Source organism: Rutidosis leptorrhynchoides, chromosome 6 (assembly GCF_046630445.1).
Source record: "Rutidosis leptorrhynchoides isolate AG116_Rl617_1_P2 chromosome 6, CSIRO_AGI_Rlap_v1, whole genome shotgun sequence".
Lineage (NCBI taxonomy): Eukaryota > Viridiplantae > Streptophyta > Magnoliopsida > Asterales > Asteraceae > Rutidosis > Rutidosis leptorrhynchoides.
This window is the reverse complement of record NC_092338.1, coordinates 145,475,352-145,495,474: the sequence shown is the minus strand read 5'-3', so window position 1 is coordinate 145,495,474 and position 20,123 is coordinate 145,475,352. Positions and strand designations below refer to the sequence as shown.

The 20,123-nt window shown below is 32.7% G+C and overlaps 1 protein-coding gene across 1 annotated transcript; it reads right to left on the bottom strand.

Annotated features, from left to right (window-relative positions):
* Positions 1–696: 696 nt before the first annotated feature.
* LOC139851545 (phospholipase A(1) DAD1, chloroplastic-like) lies at positions 697–1,998 on the bottom strand. Its single transcript, XM_071840627.1, has one exon. It carries the CDS (start codon positions 1,996–1,998, stop codon positions 697–699), a length of 1,302 nt encoding a protein of 433 aa, XP_071696728.1.
* Between the last annotated feature and the right edge of the window lie 18,125 nt (positions 1,999–20,123).

Below are 20,123 nucleotides of genomic sequence, written 5' to 3'. Positions count from 1 at the left end.
TGTTGTATTCTGTTTGAAGGGGAGTCGCTGGGTGCAAATTCAATATTTTAGTGAATTTTCGTTTTCGATAAGCCCTATTCAAGTCGTTTCATGTTTCCAAGCGATAATGTTAATTCTAGGCGCTTGAAGTTAGTATTTCAATCCGTAAGATCCCCCTATAACCCTCTATGCCAAAAACACCCTTGATCTTAAAAAATGTATATACAATTTTTAAATTCAAAATTGTTTTATAAGAGGGCAGACTTGACATTTCTTAACCTGTAATTTATCTTAGGGAGAAGAAATCAAGTATCTAAATTGTATAATTTATATTTATGTTAATCACCAAGAGAGACTGTTTGAATCATCACAGTACTAATTATTTTGTTAAATGACCACTAAAACTTTTTGTGGTATGATAACTAAAATGTGAGAATACGTAGCAAAAGTAGTCGTTTACTTTGATGCAAGGAACTTAGCTCACATAATGGATATGCATGCATTTCGAAAAGTGCATGATTAATGTTATCTTAATTATCTTTGCAACAATTAATTAAACACTGATTTTCAAAAGTAAATTCACCATTTACTTGACTAACTATCATCTATCATTTCCCATTTAGGGTTTTGCGTATTTTCTTGGATTCTATCTATACAATGTGCTTTATAACACCAATTTCACAAGTTTCTCTAACTAATAAGGACGTACGTTTTCAATCATCTAATCAAAATTTGTTGTTTTGTGTGTTTCGTTCCGGCCAACAGTCTTTTTGCTGTTGTCCGGAACGGACATGTGGAGCTCACGAAGCCATCGACTAAGTGAAGATAAGTCTTTAAATCGTGACACGTGGCAAAATCAGTTTTCGTAAGGTATGGTGATGCGTCACTACTAAGTCGAAGTTCTTTACCAACATCCGCATATCTAAACCATTCTGTATTATCAACACGTTTTTGTAGCCATCCTTGAAACCCCGATAAACAGATTATTCTTTTTGTTGTTGTGTGGTTGTCATCGACTAAGAATCCGGGGACTTTCGTGATCACATCCGTTGTGTTCACGATCCGAAGGACTCGTGTACCGTTACTTTCAAGCTGTGATCTGAAATTATTGTTACCGACACGTGGCCCACCAAATGAAACAACAGTCACCATTGGCGATTTTTCAAATGTCGAGGTTATGTCGTAGGCAGTTAGAGTGGCTAGGGCTGCACCAAGACTATGACCGGTTATCGTTATGCTAAGTGGCTCGTCGCCATAAGTCGCCATAATTCTCGATATCTCGTCCCTCACCATATCTTGTAAACTCGGACATGTTGGGTTTGCTGACGTGTACATACTCAAAAACCCTTTTTGCACCATTGCCTTTTTCTTTTCAGGTGCCACGTCATTAGGTAATGATGTCAACATAGCACGTAGATTCTCAACCCACTCTAGACAAGTGGCAGTTCCTCTAAATGCAATCACTACATCTCTTCGGCCTAACCGCGCGATCTCCTCGTCATCATTACAAACTGCCACGTAACCAATCCAGCTGGAATTCACGGATGTCCAACTTGGCACTCTATCGATCCAACCTGGTAGCTGAACTCCACATGTAGCATGTAAATTCTTAGTCACCTTATATCCACTTCCACCTAACCCACATCTATTCAACATCGAGTTTTTCGAATACTTACAACTTCCATAATCTGACGATGACGTATCAAACTCAAAACACCGATATGCCGCTTCAACGAAATCGCCATAACGAAGTATCTCGTGGCGTAAACCATCATCTAAAGGATCAAGCAATCCTTCCCAATTCTTTATCCCTTGATACTCCCTCCATTTTTGGCCTAATTTAGCCACTCGGCTCGCAACCCGAGCCTGACTCGAATCACTATTCCAAGAACTTTTGACGTTCAAGTGTCTGGTTCGGGTTTGAAGATTCGTACTAGAAGAACAGTTTGTGAATTCAAATATATGAGTTGATGGTTTAGCTAGACTGCATGGTTTCACCATGCCAATTAAACCCTTCATGAATTTATATTTGTATGTGTAATAAGTTAATAAATGGATATTTGGATTTAATTGGGATTTATATTTGGATTTTGCGAGGTGACACACACTTTGTTTGGATGTAAAAGTTGCGTTTTATAGGTGCAAAAAGATAGGAAAATATTGTGAAAAAGAGAATAATAGAGGACGGTGCAACGAACGTTAGTTGAGTATGTGTGAGCTTGTGTTCATTTTCATTCATGATTCTTAATTTTGACAATTTTTAGTTGAAGAATGTTGACTGGGACCCACAGAATAAAATTAAAAGAATACAAACTTTTGAACTTATGAAGCTCCGACCATATATCTATATGCATGTAACACGTACACATGACTGCAGCACGTGAGTCTCACAAGCCGCGTTGAAGTTATAAAGTGAAAATGATTGTTTTATATTTAACAAGCATGTTTTAGTCCAACTATAGTACTATACTTTATCAACCTCAACAACGCGAGTTATCAATTATACGGAGTAGCTTCTTTCTGAACAATTAACGATCAAATTGACTTACCAATATGACTTTTTTTAATAAAGCTTGTCCCTCCGTGAGGGCAAATATATTATCTCGATTGTTCAACTGCACTTTAACTATTGTACGTGGAGTTCTGATGTTAATTTTTCCGGACCGTATTAAATGTAACCGCTTGAGCTTTACATAGGTGACCACCAGAATTTCTAGTGAAGTTGTAAGTCTCGAATTCAATTATTTGCAATGTCTTCTTAAGCCAGATTAGGATTTAGGGATTTATATTGGGATGTGCACCTAGCATTGGGGTGACGTCTGGCTTGTCGATATCCGAGTTTTACTTGCTAAGGGGGAGCCAATGGGCTCGTTCTAAGGGAGTTCCTCGTTACCAAAAAAAGTAGGGTCGGTTTCGTTTTCGATTTTCAATTTTCTTTATTTATTCAGTTCAGATTGTTCGATTTTAATAGTCTCGAAAAAACACTGAAAATAAAAAAAGAATGAACATAAATCCTAAATTGAAACCGAATCAAAATCGAATTTTTATTCGATGTGCTTTCAATTAAAACCGAAAAAAAAAATCATAATTTAATCGAAATAATCATAGAAATTAATTTTGAATTCAAATTAATCGGTGTGTTGTGTGTATATATACTGATCAATCATAAGATAGATCTAATGAGTTCGGTCTACACTTGGTCAACAAGAGGGGATCTAAGGGTCATTCGAGTTTAACTCTCCGGTCCGATATAGCGTGAATAACCCCGTTGTGAGATGATAATATGAGGGGTGCTTAAATGTCGACCCACCGTCATCGGGATAGCCGGCATTGATGGCTCAAGGGAGGTGTTAGGTTTTTGTGTTCTAGGAACGTTACCTGTAACAATTAGAGTAGTTGGTATGATAGTTAAGTCCGGTAGAGCGGGTAAGATGTTGTGAGCTCTGGTAGCGCGAGTTTTATCTTGTAGACGATTGATGAAGATATTTTGTAATGCAATTACGTGTGTTGGTTAGTAATCCAATATTAATATTCAAATGTTAAACACTTTGTTTTGATGATAACACCATGTCTTGTGTGCTTACAACAACGTATAGAACAACCCAAGTTCATAAGCCTACACTATCTCTAGCAAACGACCAATACACAAAACCGATAAGTCAAAGAGTCATTTGAAAACATACTGAAGGAGCACAGTCGGTCCATGGTCGACCGCAGGTATGACCGTGGATGCCATGTACCTTTGTTCTTCGAAACAACGTACACGGTCGAATCCAAGGTCAGCAGTGGGTTGACCGCAGAAACCTACTATATTTTTGATCGAAAAATGTTTGACTACTTCGGGGCATCAATAATTTACAAAACTTGTTTAAACATACTCAGAATAGTTTCTCCCTTCATATTCAAATGAGTTTTGGTCACTAAAACACTAATCTTGGTTAATCACACTTAATAACACCTTAATGACACTTTTAGCTTATGATAAATGTTAAACATTCAAGTATGGCTAAAAGTTCTTTCTTAAAGTGTATTTTTATAAATCTAAATTAAAAGAAATAAAACTTAAAGATGGTCATTAAGTCCCAATTAAAGAGATGCTCTCAACTTGATTAACCATTAAGCACTAATTATGTATTTAATATGAGTTTAGCGTAAACTCCCAAAAGTCTTCATATAAAAAAGAGTTAGTCTAAATTGGAAGTTTGCAAGTAGCCAATAAGAGCACATATTTGCAAAACTAATGTTGACAAAAGGGTTGAAGACTTGTGACTTGAAGTTTGGAAGCATACGGTTGTCATGGGATCAAAATTCTGCATTTGCCTTAAAAGGAAATCAATGACACACATATAGTACAAAGTGACTTACCTCTTTCAAGCAAAGGTCAACTTCAAAGAATGCTTCCAAGATAAAAGGGGTAATTCAGGACTTTTCAGATGTTTTTGGCATCTAATTGCAGCCATCTAATAAGGGAAAAAGCCAGAGTAAAAGATCTCAAACGGCTACAAAATTCAGAGATCAGAGCTGCACGGTTTAACCATGGTCGACCATGGGGTAAGCCGCAGACATCCGGGTTTGAATTTTCTTGTGAAGACCCGTCCTAATTCATCCGGACGAAGTCCATATCGATTATAAACGATTCACAACAGTTGATTACATCGCGAGGTACTTGACCTCTATATGATACATTTTACAAACATTGCATTCGTTTTTGAAAAGGCAAACTTTCATTACATCGAAAGTTGACGGCATGCATATCATTTCATAATATATCTAATTATAATTGACTTAATAATAATCTTGATGAACTCAACGACTCGAATGCAACGTCTTTTGAAATATGTCATGAATGACTCCAAGTAACATCTCTAAAATGAGTAAATGCACAGCGAAAGATTTCTTTCATACCTGAGAATAAACATGCTTTAAAGTGTCAACCAAAAGGTTGGTGAGTTCATTAGTTTAACATAAATAATCATTTCCATCATTTTAATAGACCACAAGATTTTCATATTTCCATTTCTCATAAACATACGTCCCATGCATAGAGACAAAAATATCAATCATATGGATTGAACACCTGGTAACCGACATTCACAATATGCATATAAGAATATCCCCATCATTCCGGGATCCTCCTTCGGACATGATATAAATTTCGAAGTACTAAAGCATCCGATACTTTGGATGGGACTTGTTGGGCCCGATAGATCTATCTTTAGAGTTCGCGTCAATTAGGGTGTCTGTTCCCTAATTCTTAGATTACCAGACTTAATAAAAAGGGGCATATCCGATTTCGATAATTCAACCATATAATATAGTTTTAATTACTTGTGTCCATTTCGTAAAACAGTTATAAAAATTGCGCATGTATTCTCAGCCCAAAAATATAAAGGGTAAAAAGGCAAATGAAACTCACCATAATGTATTTTGTAGTAAAAATACATATAACGACATTGAACAAAAGTAGGGTTGGCCTCGGATTCACGAACCTATAACATTCATATACGTATTAAAAACATATTCTTGTAACCGAATAACTTTATTTATTTTTATTATTGATATAATTGTTATTTTTAATAATTCATATGTTTCATTATTTATTTTTATATCTTTATTTTATATATAGTAATATTAATATAGTTAAGTTAAGTATAATAAATATACCTTTTATATAAAGATCATTTGTTTATGAATTTGTTAATTTTGATAATACTACGGTTAGTAAATTAATGATATTATATAATTATATTGATAAAAGTGATAATAATAATAATGTTAATAGAAGTAATGATATTAATAATGATAATAATACTAAATTGTATTATGATAACAATAGTTATAATAATTTTAACAATTCCTTTAAATCATAATCTTCGTGTCAACTTTCTACGCTACTGCCTATAGTTTTGTAATACATTAATTTGTACTAAAATCATTATTTTTACGAGTATTCGTATACCTATAACTAATTTCTATAATTTCTATCTTATCATCTTTTAATATGTGTTTATGTTAATAATATGTTTGGTATCATAATGATAATAATAATACTTTTAATACTTTATGATATTACATAATATTAACTAAAATGATAATAATAACAATAATCTTATTAATCACATTAATACTATTTATAGTAATATTCATAATAATACTAATAACAAAGATATTAATAATTATATAATGATATTAACTCTATTAATAATAATTTGAGTTTATACTAATAATTATAACAATAGTCATAACAATAATAATAACTAGTAAAAATAATAACAATAATCATAATAAAAATAATAAAAATAATAATAATAATAATAATAATAATAATAATAATAATAATAATAATAATAATAATAATAATAATAATAATAATAATAATAATAATAATAATAATAATAATAATAATAATAATAATAATAATAATAATAATAATGATAATAATGGAAAAGAAAATTAAAGTGTATACCATTTCAAAATGCTTTCCTAAAAAGAATATCTCGAGCAGGGCTCGAACCCGAGACCCCTCGCTAACCCGTCACCTCTCTTAACCATTCCGCCATTTCAGACTTTCTGTTTTAATGCACATCGAAATACATATACACTGTATTATTGTGTTCTTATTTCTCCTTCATCCCAAAATGAATCGATCCACACCATTACAGTCGATAACAACAAGAAGTTCCAGTTTTGAATTGAGACTATTAATTGAAACAAGAAAAACGTTTTGTAATGGTTGATCGAAAAATAAAAAAAATTAAACAGACCACAAAGGCCTGCTGTTTTGACGCAGCCCTGTAAGAAAAAAAAAATATAGATTTTCGAAATTTATAACGTATTAGATGATACTTATAACATGAAATAGATTAGAAATCATCAATGGAAACTTTACAAATCATTAATTTTATCAAAAACTTCAAAATGAAAATGAATTTGGCGGAGAACGAATTAGTTGACTTTTTTATCTTAAATCTTTGACTCGTAAATTCACACTCGATATTAGGAATTAGAATTTGAAATTTCGCAGGAAGTTTGAGTAGAAGAAGCCTAATAAAACTGCATTTTTACATTTTGATAATCGAATCTAATTCGAGGTTTTGAAAATCAAGTTCAAGAACAGAGTCGACACATTTTTTTTTTATATTTCTGTTTTTCAATCTTCGAATGACAGTAGCAGATACAATATATGTTGTGATTTATAGAGTGATGTAGTACGTAAATTGATCCTATGTATTGACAAGTGAATTGACTGGTAACCAATTTTTGGACAAGAATCTAAATTAGTGACTTAAGAAAATTATCAGATGGTGACATGGTGATTTAGTTCGTACCAATTAACAGATAAAACAAAAGTCTATTACAGTATGATAGTTATGGGAAACAAATTTGGATCCAAAAGTCTGTACGAGTGATTTATATATTCATTATTAATAATTAATAATTATAATTATATTAATAATAATCTAAATATAAATAATAATTATAATAATAATAATAATAATAATAATAATAATAATAATAATAATAATAATAATAATAATAATAATAATAATAATAAAGGTAATAATCATAATATGTTGATATTAATAATAATACATTCAATAATACTAATGATGCTAATAATTTTATGAATAATACTAATACTAATAGTAATAATAATTAATAATAATTATAATAATAACCATAAAATGATATTGATAATCTTATTATTGGTAATAACAATGTTTTTTTTTATTTGATAATAATGTCTAATGAAAATACAAGTAATAACTAAAATATAATAAGTTACATGTGTCAAATTATATATATATATATATATATATATATATATATATATATATATATATATATATATATATATATATATATATATATATATATTCTATTAAAATAGTATCATTCAAAATACTGATATTAGTGTTGATATTAATATCTATTTTAGAAATAATCATAAAAGTAATAATAATTTTTATATCTCGAATTTCATATTTATATGTTTTATAATTAAAATAATAATATTAATACTACTAACATTGTTATTAGCATTAATAGTAATAGTATTAATGACAGTAACTATAACAATTATATATTTTTTTTTATCTATAATCAAAATGATTAATATTACCTATTATTAATTTTGTAATATATAATATATATTGAATATTTATTATTCATACGTTACAATATAATAATAATTGTATATTGAAATCGTATAGGTATTCATTTCAATTACACTTATTTCATTTATATATTATTATTTTTTTACATTTTTAATTCTGAATGCTTAAGTATGCCTTATAAATTTCAAAATGTTATATACACCTATATTTATATTTATATCTATAAATGTATTTACATATTCATTTACACATAATTGTTCGTGAATCGTCAGGCTTGGTCAAAGGGTAATTGATTACATAAATATAGATTTCAAAACTTTCGAGACTCAACATTATAGATTTTGCTCATCGTGTGAGAATCATATAAAGATTAAAGTTTAAATTTGATCGGAAATTTCCGGGTCATCACAGTACCTACCCGTTAAAGAAATTTCGTCCCGAAATTTGAGTAAGGTGGTCATGGTTAACAATAAAAATGTTTTCATGACGAATATGAGTTGATAAATAGAGTTTTATTATCATTGAATAATATGGATAAAACGATTCGATTATTCGAAGCGTACGAGTGAAGCTATCATAAAAGAGTGAAATGAATAAATAAAGTTTCGTTTTAACTTTTGACGTTGCCTTGATTGAATACCGGAATTCAAGGGATTTAGAGAAAATCTTTGAAATCTAAAAGATTTGATTCTTCGGCGAGTAAGGAATTTAAGATCTCTATAATTAAATACGGTGATCTGCCTCGATTACTCTGTCTGATATTTCCATTATAAATTAAGCTCTTCCGTTCTATTATTCTCACCATTCCTATACTTTCTTTCTTAGTTCATATATCCCAAAAGATTGTGAAAATGCTTAATCCCGTCCTACTCCTTGATATTTCCTAATTATCAATTCTGTCATCCTTCTTTTAAATCTTCCTCCAGAAAAATCTATTTGCTTCTACTATTACCTTGGGGTGATACTATTCTTAATTCTACTGTGTCATTATATTGTTGTTCGTATTAAAATCCACGGTTTGTAACCTCCGTGTTGTTTATTGGGCTTTATATTTTCTCTTATATTTTGGAGCTTTGTCCCTTCGTTTCTTCTTCTTGCGATTAAACACCGCTTATAATGGTTCAGAATTCGCAGATATAAACTTCGGAATGAACATTGTTAATGTTCTAAGAAGGAAATCGTAATGGCACGATTTGATTTGTCAAATTACCAGAATCACTGAGAATAGAACTATCAAGAATATATTTTTCTTGGTATATTCGGAGGTGAAGTAGAATGAACGAGTCGTGTAACATGGCACATGATGACGTTATGATCTGTGAATCATCACGTTCCATTAGAAACTCAGCATGACTTACTGTAATATAATCACGTTGATCAAGTGTCATTATATTATACTAACTCATGCATCAGTTCCCAACATTACTTCAATAACATTCATATTTTAAGCTCTAAAGTTTACAGAATATAGAAACTAACAGTTTCTATATGATGTAACACTGATATCACGAAGAGATTAATGATTTCAGATAAGAATAGTTATAAAAATATCTCCAGAAATATGGAGGATATTTATAATGAAAGATACGATGATATCTTGGAATATCTATGATCGGAGGATGATGAAGAATATCGTCCACAAGGGTTTAGAGTAAGGAGCAAGACCTTTGCTAAAGACTTTAGCAGACATTGAATCATTTGGATTCATTAAAGTCAAACTTATTCTTTGTGATTTGTCCCCTGCTTTCTTCATAGTTTCGTATAATCTGCTTTTCGGTACTAAATTTTCTATTGAATGTTTCCAATATAATGATACACAGGAAGCACGAAGAGGTATATAATTTCGGACGAGAATATTTATGAAAATATCCTCAGAAATATCGAAGATATTGATGATGATATTTTTGGAATTTCTAAGTTCGATGGTTGATGAGGAAGATTTTCCGCAAGATTTTAACAGGAGTACGGAGTAAGATATTCGTTGAAGTTTTTATCGGATCCAGAATTACCTGGATTCTTTGAATATATGGTATGGTACTTGTATTTGTCTTTGGTCTCCTTCGTGGTTAGCTCAATCCGTTTTCCAGTTCCAACTTTTCTGAGCTTTTTCAACATACTATTCTTTATCATCAAACTTTCGATGATTAAGGTCGTTTACGGTTGTCTATGGTTTCTGTTGATTCATTCAGCTTTTTCAACATTCAGAGTATTGATTTGTGACTGAGTGCTTTTCAGAAATTTTAGAATGAGAGATCATAATTCTAAGAGATAAATGTCATACATATAACTGTTGATGTAGATATGCTGTGAGTTTTCAAAGTACTGATTGCTGATTCCTGTAATTGTTATGGCAGTTCTCATTACAAGATGCGGATGAGTACATGACGAGACTTCAATAGATAAATATAGTGATTTGTCGGAGGGATTTAAACTAAGGAGCAACGAGGTTACTGGTACGTCTGCCGGTAATATGATGGAATATAAAAGGTTCCCCGGTACAATAAAAGAGCATGTATATATATATATATTAAGGTTATAATAAGGTTGTTTCGAACGAAAATCAAAGTTGATTTGCTGGAGCTGTGACAAAATTGACTAATTTGGAAAGAGATTGCAAAGTTATTTTCGATAATAATAACGCTAAAGGAATTAGCACAGCTACGCGTTAAACGTTTACTCAGTTTCCGAGAATTTTTCAGGTGCATACTATATGCATAAATCTTTCCTTTCGTAGATGAAGTGCGGTTGGTTCATCCTCTCGATTGAGGTGTTTTCAAGAATCATGAGAAGTTTGAACGCAGATTGTAATCGTCAAGATACAAATGAGGTTTAAAATGAAATCAAGTGGCAAACTTGAAGAATTGTTTAGTTTCATATGTTATAATCAGTATTTTTATTCATTTTTAATTGTCCAATATTATTCGTCCACAGTCGATGGTCTACAGTTAACAGCCCAATAATTTATATACAGTTTAATATATAATATTCGAATTAATTAATACGTATTGTGACCCGTATACGTCTCAGACTCGATCACAACTCAAACTATATATGTTATTCCTGTATAGAGAACTCGATCATTACTGCATATAGAGTGTCTATGGTGATTCCAAATAATATATATAGATGCGTCGATATGATATGTCAAAACCTTGTATACGTGTCCCGATATTTAAAGTGCGTAAAAATAAATAGCAGAAATTTAAATGACGAATAATAAAGTGCGTAAAGGAAATAACAGAAATTAAATGACGATAAATAAAATTGCGAGAATATAAATTGCGATAAATAAACTGCGATAAATAAATTGCGATAATTAAATGGTAGTACGGAATTAACAGTTAGCTAGGAACAGTTAGCTAGGATTTTGTTAGCGTGGATTCTTAATAGAATTTCATATTGTTAATTAATCTGTTTCTAATCAATTTTTATTGTGTCCATTATTTCTTCATTATGCCATTTGTTGGATTCTGATAGGTCAAAATCCAAATATGTAATTGGATGGATATGGTTATTCTGTGGTGAACGGATTTGTATATCGGTGAATGTAAGTAGGATAGTATATGACTGTTGAAACAGATTCAAAGAACGTACAATGTAACTTATTAATGTGAAATTTAAATAGTCCTCGGGTATTACCTACCCGTTAAAATATTTTCACCATTAACAGTTGTAACAAGAGAATTTTTAATTACAATCTTTATGAAAACATATATACATATATATTTTCTTCAGATGTATTCATGGATTTAATGAGTTAATATGATATTAAACTCATTTGCTTTTCGGTTGGAATTAGAATAAATAATCTCTAAAACTTTAGAGATTACATATTCGCCATGTCGAACGAAGATAAATGAGATAGTACGATACGTAGAACGAAGATCCAAAGTATAGATGATGATATTGAAGCATGGATTGTTGATGGTACTGGTGCTGTTATTGATGGTACTGTTGGTGCCGGTGATGTTGCTGAAGCTGGTACATTTTGCACCATATTCTCCGAATTGATTATTCAAGCGCGAAAGTTCGTTGACTTATTACTCCAGGATGATTGTCGGTCGGAACGAGCGGATGAATAAGGTTCAGAATTGTGGATAGAATATAATCTTGTCGAGTTACCCTGGAAATGAGACTGAAAATGGTGTCTCGAACAGGTTCGCCGGTAAACGCTTCAGGTTCATTGTCAAGAGGTGAATTCGGTTGGTGGAAGGGATTTCCTTCTGCGCGTTTCCAATAATTAAATAGACTACGAACCCATCAGATGGATTGATAATGGCTGATTGGTTGATTCACGCCGATGACGCTGTTTTCGGAGCTTAGGTGAACATCTATGTCTGAATAGCTGTCGGAATAATTATCGAAATAGCTATCGGAATCTGAGGGACTCGAACTGGTTGCAGGATTCATCTCGTACGATCAGATGAAGGATTTTTGATAAGAAATAGATTATAGGATGTAGATTAGTACCCTGCAATACATAATATACATATGCATATATGATACTAAAATCTCATAAATTACGGAGGAATCTACGGAAGCTGTCAGGCAAAGGTAATGGTAACAGATACGCTAAGATACGAATTTTTTAATGTCCCGTTCTTATTGATTAAAAACGTTCCATATTAATTGATTTCGTTGCGAGGTTTTGACCTCTATATGAGACGTTTTTCAAAGACTGCATTCATTTTAAAACAAACCATAACCTTTATTTCATCAATAAAGGTTTAAAAAGCTTTACGTAGATTATCAAATAATGATAATCTAAAATATCCTGTTTACAAGCGATCATTACATAATGGTTTACAATACAAATATGTTACAACGAAATAAGTTTCTTGAATGCAGTTTTTACACAATATCATACAAGCATGTACTCCAAATCTCATCCTTATTTAAGTATGCGACAGCGGAAGCTCTTAATAATCACCTGAGAATAAACATGCTTAAAACGTCAACAAAAATATTGGTGAGTTATAGGTTTAACCTATATATTATCAAATCATAATAATAGACCACAAGATTTCATATTTCAATACACATCCCATACATAGAGATAAAAATCATTCATATGGTGAACACCTGGTAACTGACATTAACAAGATGCATATATAAGAATATCCCCATCATTCCGAGACACCCTTCGAATATGATATAAATTTCGAAGTACTAAAACATCCGGTACTTTGGATGGGGTTTGTTAGGCCCAATAGATCTATCTTTAGGATTCGCGTCAATTAGGGTGTCTGTTCCATAATTATTAGATTACTAGACTTAATAAAAAGGGGCATATTCGATTTCGATAATTCAACCATAGAATGTAGTTTCACGTACTTGTGTCTATTTTGTAAATCATTTATAAAACCTGCATGTATTCTCATCCCAAAAATATTAGATTTTAAAAGTGGGACTATAACTCACTTTCATAGATTTTTACTTCGTCGGGAAGTAAGACTTGGCCACTGGTTGATTCACGAACCTATAACAATATATACATATATATCAAAGTATGTTCAAAATATATTTACAACACTTTTAATATATTTTGATGTTTTAAGTTTATTAAGTCAGCTGTCCTCGTTAGTAACCTACAACTAGTTGTCCACAGTTAGATGTACAGAAATAAATCGATAAATATTATCTTGAATCAATTCACGACCCAGTGTATACATATCTCAGTATTGATCACAACTCAAACTATATATATTTTGGAATCAACCTCAACCCTGTATAGCTAACTCCAACATTCACATATAGAGTGTCTATGGTTGTTCCGAAATATATATAGATGTGTCGACATGATAGGTTGAAACATTGTATACGTGTCTATGGTATCTCAAGAATTGTTACCAATTTTCATGTAGCTAAAATGAGAAAAATTATCCAATCTTGTTTTACCCATAACTTCTTCATTTTAAATCCGTTTTGAGTGAATCAAATTGCTATTGTTTCATATTGAACTCTATTTTATGAATCTAAACAGAAAAAGTATAGGTTTATAGTCGGAAAAGTAAGTTACAAGTCGTTTTTGTAAAGGTAGTCATTTCAGTCAAAAGAACGACGTCTAGATGACCATTTTAGAAAACATACTTCCACTTTGACTTTAACCATAATTTTTGGATATAGTTTCATGTTCATAATAAAAATCATTTTCCCAGAATAACAACTTTTAAATCAAAGTTTATCATAGTTTTTAATTAACTAACCCGAAACAGCCCGCGGTGTTACTACGACGGCGTAAATCCGGTTTTACGGTGTTTTTCGTGTTTCTAGGTTTTAAATCATTAAGTTAGCATATCATATAGATATAGAACATGTGTTTAGTTGATTTTAAAAGTCAAGTTAGAAGGATTAACTTTTATTTGCGAACAAGTTTAGAATTAACTAAACTATGTTCTAGTGATTACAAGTTTAAACCTTCGAATAAGATAGCTTTATATGTATGAATCGAATGATGTTATGAACATCATTACTACCTCAAGTTCCTTGGATAAACCTACTGGAAATGAGAAAAATGGATCTAGCTTCAAAGGATTCTTGGATGGCTTGAAAGTTCTTGAAGCAGAATCATGACACGAAAACAATTTCAAGTAAGATTTCCACTCGAAATAAGATTGTTATAGTTATAGAAATTGAATTAAAGTTTGAATATGATTATTACCTTGTATTAGAAAGATAACCTACTGTAATTAACAAAGGTTTCTTGATCTTGGATGATTACTTGGAATGGATTTAGAAAACTTGGAAGTAAACTTGCAATCTTGGAAGTATTCTTGATTTTATGAAACTAGAACTTTTGGAATTTATGAAGAACACTTAGAACTTGAAGATAGAACTTGAGAGAGATCAATTAGATGAATAAAATTGAAGAATGAAAGTGTTTGTAGGTGTTTTTGGTCGTTGGTGTATGGATTAGATATAAAGGATATGTAATTTTGTTTTCATGTAAATAAGTCATGAATGATTACTCATATTTTTGTAATTTTATGAGATATTTCATGCTAGTTGACAAATGATGGTTCCCACATGTGTTAGGTGAATCACATGGGCTGCTAAGAGCTGATCATTGGAGTGTATATACCAATAGTACATACATCTAAAAGCTGTGTATTGTACGAGTACGAATATGGGTGCATACGAGTAGAATTGTTGATGAAACTGAACGAGGATGTAATTGTAAGCATTTTTGTCAAGTAGAAGTATTTTGATAAGTGTCTTGAAGTCTTTCAAAAGTGTATGAATACATATTAAAACACTACATGTATATACATTTTAACTGAGTCGTTAAGTCATCGTTAGTCGTTACATGTAAATGTTGTTTTGAAACCTTTAGGTTAACGATCTTGTTGAATGTTGTTAACACATTGTTTATTATAACAAATGAGATGTTAAATTGTTATATTATCATGATATTATGATATATAATATATCTTAGTATGATGTATATACAGTTAAATGTCGTTACAACGATAATCGTTACATATATGTCTCGTTTCGAAATCATTAAGTTAGTAGTCTTATTTTTACATATGTATTTCATTGTTAATACACTTAATAATATATTTACTTATCATTTAACATAATTAACCAAGTGTATCAATATCTTAATATGATTCATATGTACCTAGTAAGACGTTGTTATAACGATAATCGTTATATATATCGTTTTCGAGTTTCTTAAATTAATAGTCTCATTTTTATGTATATAACTCATTGTTAAAATACCTAATGAGATACATACTTATAATAAAATCATGTTAACTATATATATAACCATATATATGTCATCGTATAGTTTTTACAAGTTTTAACGTTCGTGAATCACCGGTCAACTTGGGTGGTCAATTGTCTATATGAAACCTATTTCAATTAATCAAGTCTTAACAAGTTTGATTTCTTAACATGTTGGAAACACTTAATCATGTAAATAAAAATTTCATTTAATATATATATATAAACATGGAAAAGTTCGGGTCACTGCAGTACCTACCCGTTAAATAAATTTCGTCCCGAAATTTTAAGCAGTTGGAGGTGTTGACGTATCTTCTGGAAATAAATGCGGGTATTTCTTCTTCATCTGATCTTCACGTTCCCAGGTGAACTTGAGTCCTCTACGAGCATTCCATCAAACCTTAACAATCGGTATCTTGTTTTGTTTAAGTCTCTTAACCTCACGATCCATTATTTCGACGGGTTCTTCAATTAATTGAAGTTTTTCATTGATTTGGATTTCGTCCAACGGAATAGTGAGATCTTCTTTAGCAAAACATTTCTTAAAATTTGAGACGTGGAAAGTGTTATGTACAGCTGCGAGTTGTTGAGGTAGCTCCAGTTGGTAAGCTACTGGTCCGACACGATCTATAATCTTGAATGGTCCAATGTACCTTGGATTTAGTTTCCCCCGTTTACCAAATCGAACAACGCCTTTCCAAGGTGAAACCTTAAGCATGACCATTTCTCCAATTTCAAACTCTATATCTTTTCTTTTACTGTCCGCGTAGCTCTTTTGACGACTCTGGGCGGTTTTCAATCTTTGTTGAATTTGGATAATTTTCTCGGTAGTTTCTTGTATTATCTCCAGACCCGTAATCTGTCTATCCCCCACTTCATTCCAACAAATCGGAGACCTGCACTTTCTACCATAAAGTGCCTCAAACGGTGCCATCTCAATACTAGAATGATAACTGTTGTTGTAGGAAAAATCTGCTAACGGTAGGTGTCGATCCCAACTGTTTCTGAAATCAATAACACATGCTCGTAGCATGTCTTCAAGAGTTTGTATCGTACTTTTACTCTGACCATCAGTTTGTGGATGATAGGCAGTACTCATGTCTAGATGAGTTCCTAATGCTTGCTGTAATATCTGCCAGAATCTTGAAATAAATCTGCCATCCCTATCAGAGATAATAGAGATTGGTATTCCATGTATGGAGACGACTTCCTTCAAATACAGTCGTGCTAACTTATCCATCTTGTCATCTTCTCTTATTGACAGGAAGTGTGCTGATTTGGTGAGACGATCAACTATTACCCAAATAGTATCAAAACCTCTTGCAGTCCTTGGCAATTTAGTGATGAAATCCATGGTAATGTTTTCCCATTTCCATTCCGGGATTTCGGGTTGTTGAAGTAGACCTGATAGTTTCTGATGCTCAGCTTTGACCTTAGAACACGTTAAACATTCTCCTACGTATTTAGCAACATCGGCTTTCATACCCGGCCACCAAAAATGTTTCTTGAGATCCTTATACATCTTCCCCATTCCAGGATGTATTGAGTATCTGGTTTTATGAGCTTCTCTAAGTACCATTTCTCTCATATCTCCAAATTTTGGTACCCAAATCCTTTCAGCCCTATACCGAGTTCCGTCTTCCCGAATATTAAGATGCTTCTCCGATCCTTTGGGTATTTCATCCTTTAAATTTCCCTCTTTTAAAACTCCTTGTTGCGCCTCCTTTATTTGAGTAGTAAGGTTAGTGTGAATCATTATATTCATAGATTTTACTCGAATGGGTTCTCTGTCCTTCCTGCTCAAGGCATCGGCTACCACATTTGCCTTCCCCGGGTGGTAACGAATCTCAAAGTCGTAATCATTCAACAATTCAATCCACCTACACTGCCTCATATTCAGTTGTTTCTGATTAAATATGTGTTGAAGACTTTTGTGGTCGGTATATATAATACTTTTGACCCCATATAAGTAGTGCCTCCAAGTCTTTAATGGAAAAACAGCCGCGCCTAATTCCAAATCATGCGTCGTATAATTTTGTTCGTGAATCTTCAATTGTCTAGACGCATAAGCAATCACCTTCGTTCGTTGCATTAATACACAACCGAGACCTTGCTTTGATGCGTCACAATAAATCACAAAATCATCATTCCCTTCAGGCAATGACAATATAGGTGCCGTAGTTAGCTTTTTCTTCAATAACTGAAACGCTTTCTCTTGTTCATCCTTCCATTCAAATTTCTTCCCTTTATGCGTTAATGCAGTCAAGGGTTTTGTTATTCTAGAAAAGTCTTGGATGAACCTTCTGTAGTAACCAGCTAGTCCTAAAAACTGGCGTATGTGTTTCGGAGTTTTCGGGGTTTCCCACTTTTCAACAGTTTCTATCTTTGCCGGATCCACCTTAATACCTTCTTTGTTCACTATGTGACCGAGGAATTGAACTTCTTCCAACCAAAATGCACACTTTGAAAACTTAGCGTACAATTCTTCCTTCCTCAATACTTCTAACACCTTTCTCAAATGTTCACCGTGTTCTTGGTCATTCTTTGAGTAAATAAGTATGTCATCAATGAAAACAATGACAAACTTTTCAAGGTATGGTCCACACACTCGGTTCATAAGGTCCATGAACACAGCTGGTGCATTAGTTAAACCAAACGGCATGACCATAAACTCGTAATGACCGTAACGTGTTCTGAAAGCAGTCTTTGGAATATCATCTTCTTTCACCCGCATTTGATGATACCCGGAATGTAAGTCAATATTTGAATAAACAGACGAGCCTTGTAGTTGATCAAATAAGTCGTCGATTCTCGGTAGTGGGTAGCGGTTCTTGATGGTAAGTTTGTTCAACTCTCGGTAGTCGATACACAACCTGAATGTACCATCTTTCTTCTTGACAAACAAAACAGGAGTTCCCCACGGTGATGTGCTTGGTCGAATGAAACCATGCTCTAAAAGTTCTTATAATTGGCTTTGCAGTTCTTTCATCTCGCTGGGTGCGAGTCTGTAAGGAGCACGAGCTATTGGTGCAGCTCCTGGTACAAGATCTATTTGAAATTCAATGGATCGATGTGGGGGTAATCCCGGTAATTCTTTCGGAAATACATCAGGAAATTCTTTTGCCACGGGAACATCATTGATGCTCTTTTCTTCAGTTTGTACTTTCTCGACGTGTGCTAGAACAGCATAGCAACCTTTTCTTATTAGTTTTTGTGCCTTCAAATTACTAATAAGATGTAGCTTCGTGTTGCCCTTTTCTCCGTACACCATTAAGGGTTCTCCTTCTTCTCGTACAATGCGAATTGCATTTTTGTAACAAACGATCTCTGCTTTAACTTCTTTCAACCAGTCCATACCGATTATCACATCAAAACTCCCTAACTCTAATGGTATCAAGTCAATCTTAAATATTTCATTACCCAGTTTAATTTCTCGATTTCGGCATATATTATCTGCTGAAATTAATTTACCGTTTGCTAATTCGAGTAAAAATTTACTATCCAACGGCGTCAATGGACAACTTAATTTAGCACAAAAATTTCTACTCATATAGCTTCTATCCGCACCCGAATCAAATAAAACGTAAGCAGATTTATTGTCAATAAGAAACGTACCCGTAACAAGCTCCGGGTCTTCCTGTGCCTCTGCCGCGTTAATATTGAAAACTCTTCCGCGGCCTTGTCCATTCGTGTTCTCCTGGTTCGGGCAATATCTAATAATGTGGCCCGGTTTTCCACATTTATAACAAACTACATTGGCATAACTTGCTCCGACACTACTTGCTCCACCATTACTCGTTTTGACACCATTTGTTCCTTTCGTTCTGTTAACCCCTGGTCCGTAGACCTCACACTTCACCGCGCTCTGACCATTTCTTTTACACTTGTTGCAAAATTTGGTGCAGAACCCCGAGTGATACTTTTCACACCTTTGGCATAGCTGCTTCTGATTGTTGTTGTTGTTGCGGTTGTTATTGTTGTTGGGATGATTTTTGTAGTTGTTGTTGTTGTTGTTGTTGTTGTTGTTGTTGTTGTTGTTGTTGTTGTTGTTGTTGTTGTTGTTGTTGTTGTTGTTGTTGTTGTTGTTGTTGTTGTTGTTGTTGTTGTTGTTGTTGTTGTTGTTGTTGTTGTTGTTGTTGTTGTTGTTGTTGTTGTTGTTGTTGTTGTTATTGTTGTTGTTGTTGGGCCGTTTGTTGTAGTTGCGATTGATGTTGCGATTGTTGGGATAATTGTTGCGATTATTATTGTAATTGCTGTTGTTGTTGTATTGGTGATTCTTATCGCCGTTTTCCTCCC